Raw genomic sequence first — 3,130 nt, forward strand, 5'->3', positions numbered from 1 at the left:
AAACAGAAATCTAAATTCAGCAGATAGATGTCTGTCTGGCCCGGGATCGAACCCGGGACCCTTTACGCGTCAGACCCGCGTGGCGGATCGGCCACCATACCGGTCTTATATATTTAAGTTTATTTAAGTGTCCTGTTTCTATCTTGTAGTGTTAAGTGCTATGTTCTGGGTTGAAGGGTGTGTTAAAGGGAAGTCTCTTTACCATTATAATACCCGACCTTCGAACTTAAATTACTCCTCTGGAATCTCGAGGCAACTATGACCGATCTCAGGTTCTCCAAACATACTTATTAACTACTCATCTCTACATTATTTACCTAGCAGGTGTCAAACATCGATGCTCAAATATGTGACCGTGCCTCGCATTTTGTCATCTACTTCATATATTTTATGCATATGCCAAATATATATTTTAAGTATATAAAACATCATGATATTCGTCCTTATTCTGGATTGAAGTGTGTGGAATTAAAATTAAGCGTTCCTTAACTGAGGTAAAAAATATTTACGTTATGCCTATACATATACATAAACGATGTACTGCATCTGATTTTGCTACTACATTGTAAGCCAGTCATACTATTATGTTTTAATCTTCAAATATAATCGTACTGACATCCATCCCATGACCACTTTATTGAAAGTACCTGTCGCCAGTCCCTAGCAATTCACTGATGCTGCTGTCCTGAACATTAAGATTATAACAACAAAGTTGACAATCAAATGAGTAAGATACTAAATATATATGTCACAGTTAGAATTGAAGTCAATTAAAGAGGTGATATCATTTATTTTGGTGTCTCGGATATCGCAAGTACTGACAATAAAACGTGAGAAAGGATAAGAATAAGAAAGACGAGGACAAATATTAAATAACGTTTTATTGATAAGTACATTATTTGATTTCAGACATTGTAGATAAAAAAATACATAAATATGATAAGTCACCGTTTTTTTCTATTCTATTTCATATTTAGTAGTATATTTAGTAGTATAAGTAGACATAAAATAGGTAATGAAATAAATAAAACTAGAAATTTACATGCAATCGTTTTGAAACGTAATTTGGGATTTGCAATACGTATCTGCAATTTAATCCTAATTTAGTCACATGATATTTGATGTCACTATTATTATATTTCACAAACAAGAACAGAATTCGTACACATATCAGTTGTCACCTACTTATCCTCGATAACACGATTTCTGATTAGAAATCATACAAAAGACAAGGAAATATATACGATAATCAAAACATGATATTTTTGACAACAAATAATATATACACATTTTCACATTTAGTTTGTACACTTATTTATTTACTTCATTAGTAGTATCATTAGTTATAAAGTTCGGTTGTTAATTATTTTTGTCAAATTCTATTTTTTTCCCTTTAACTGATTCTGCACAAGACATCGTAAATCTTATGAGCTACTTCAGCACCACCAAATGAAATATAACACGTATTATGACTAGGATGCACTTTTCCCGGAGTTATTGAGAGCTGATGCCTCGCTCTCCCGATGTAGAGGGTTTCTCCCGACGACGTTCTTCCACCAGGAATAGCCCCTGGAGGTACGTTCCCGTTGGATGCTGGCACCCATCGCAAACTTTCCGGTTTCGAGCAGAGTACTTCTATGTTTTGAACTGGAATCTCCTTTCCACTGTACATCACGGATGCAGCATTGTGTCTCACTGATAGTTTACCGGGAATCAAATCTCCGTTATGCCAGGCTCGAATTACCCAGAGAGGACTTCCATCCCAACCTTCGTGGCCTCCAAGAACCGCTCTGCCAGAGAGATGGCCTGCTGTAGTGGCAGTCGTTGGTACCCAGTCGAAATCGCCAGCAGTTTCTGCAATTTGCACCAGATCACCTGATGCATTGTTCGAACTCTCTCCGTGGTAAATATAGTTGGTGATGTACGTAGAATTTTGTGGATCTGGAGGTGGAGCCATTGGAACTGGCATCATCACAGCTCCAGGGACGAAGTAAGGGTATGGCATTGGCATTGGGGGTGGATGATGAGGATAAGTGTGACGCTGTGGGGGAGGCCATGGTGGAGGTGGTCCGTAGTATGGTGGCGGAGGTCCGGGTGGAGGATAACTCATGATGGCACTTCACGTAATTTAATCGGACACCAAGAAATTTACTGTTTAATTTCAGTTGCAAATTGTTGATTGCACACTTTGAAAGAGGTGTAGGTAGTAGACTGATATCAGCTGTAGTATACTTCCAGCACTTTGTATGAAATTTGTAAACCAATAAATGATGAAACTTAGTCAATACTGTGTTACACAGTTGCTTGCTACTTTATTGAAAGAAAGCTGCGAAAACACTATCAGTGTCGTATCAGTGGACTGCTTATATTGGTCACATATTTGCGTCCTGCTAATCTTATCATTGTTCGATAAAGATAATATGATCCGATATTTCGAACTTCAATGATACATCAACAGCAACATATGAGTCATACGGATGTAGAATGAAACGTTGTTTTTGTGACTAATCAAAAGAAAATCTAGAATATTCGACATCAGAAATAACATATTATTATAACAAGCGTTCATTAACATAAAGTTTTAATCCTGCCTATTATTACCAGTTATGTGATAGTTAAGGCCTTCAAGGAATGGACTAGAAACCTCTGCTCCGATGTAAAACCAATTAGATAGTTAATTTAGATGATGTTGATTTAATTGGGTATTGTATTAACACGTGTAAGTAGATGTAAATAAATAAGTTTCTTGAGCAAGAAATCCGTGAGATGGATCTCAAAGTAGATGTTAACTTAAACCAAAGTATTTGAAGTGGGTTTGACCCATGACACGTATATTACCAAATCCAGAAATGCTATTTACATTAAAGTTACATATTCAACACGAAATAAATAAAATACAAGAGTTATTTTATATACTTACTTTATTTAAAATATATTTCTCGTGTAACATAATTTATAAAATATTTATAATAATAAATTAACAAAATACAATATTTAACCTTAACCTATAACGTGTCACAATCTGGAGTGTTAAATTATTTTGTACATAAATAAATTCATGATATATATTATGTACTTAATATTACTAAAGATAAAGAACATTTTGCATGAAATGGAATTTATTGAAACA

At 35.2% G+C, this 3,130-nt stretch overlaps 1 protein-coding gene across 1 annotated transcript; it reads right to left on the minus strand.

Moving 5' to 3' along the window:
• Window positions 1–1,296: 1,296 nt before the first annotated feature.
• LOC140745253 (uncharacterized) lies at window positions 1,297–2,616 on the minus strand. The gene has a single exon (XM_073076999.1). The coding sequence runs from the start codon at window positions 2,108–2,110 to the stop codon at window positions 1,394–1,396; it is 717 nt and encodes a 238-aa protein (XP_072933100.1). The 5' UTR covers window positions 2,111–2,616; the 3' UTR covers window positions 1,297–1,393.
• Window positions 2,617–3,130: the final 514 nt, after the last annotated feature.

The sequence above is a fragment of the Epargyreus clarus genome, unplaced genomic scaffold (genome assembly GCF_041222505.1).
Source record: "Epargyreus clarus isolate Ecla_fem2 unplaced genomic scaffold, WU_Ecla_fem_2.2 ptg000002l, whole genome shotgun sequence".
Lineage (NCBI taxonomy): Eukaryota > Metazoa > Arthropoda > Insecta > Lepidoptera > Hesperiidae > Epargyreus > Epargyreus clarus.

Excerpts from the sequence above, each read along its gene's own strand:
- LOC140745253 (XM_073076999.1), bottom strand. The coding sequence starts at position 2,110 with ATGAGTTATCCTCCACCCGGACCTCCGCCACCATACTACGGACCACCT.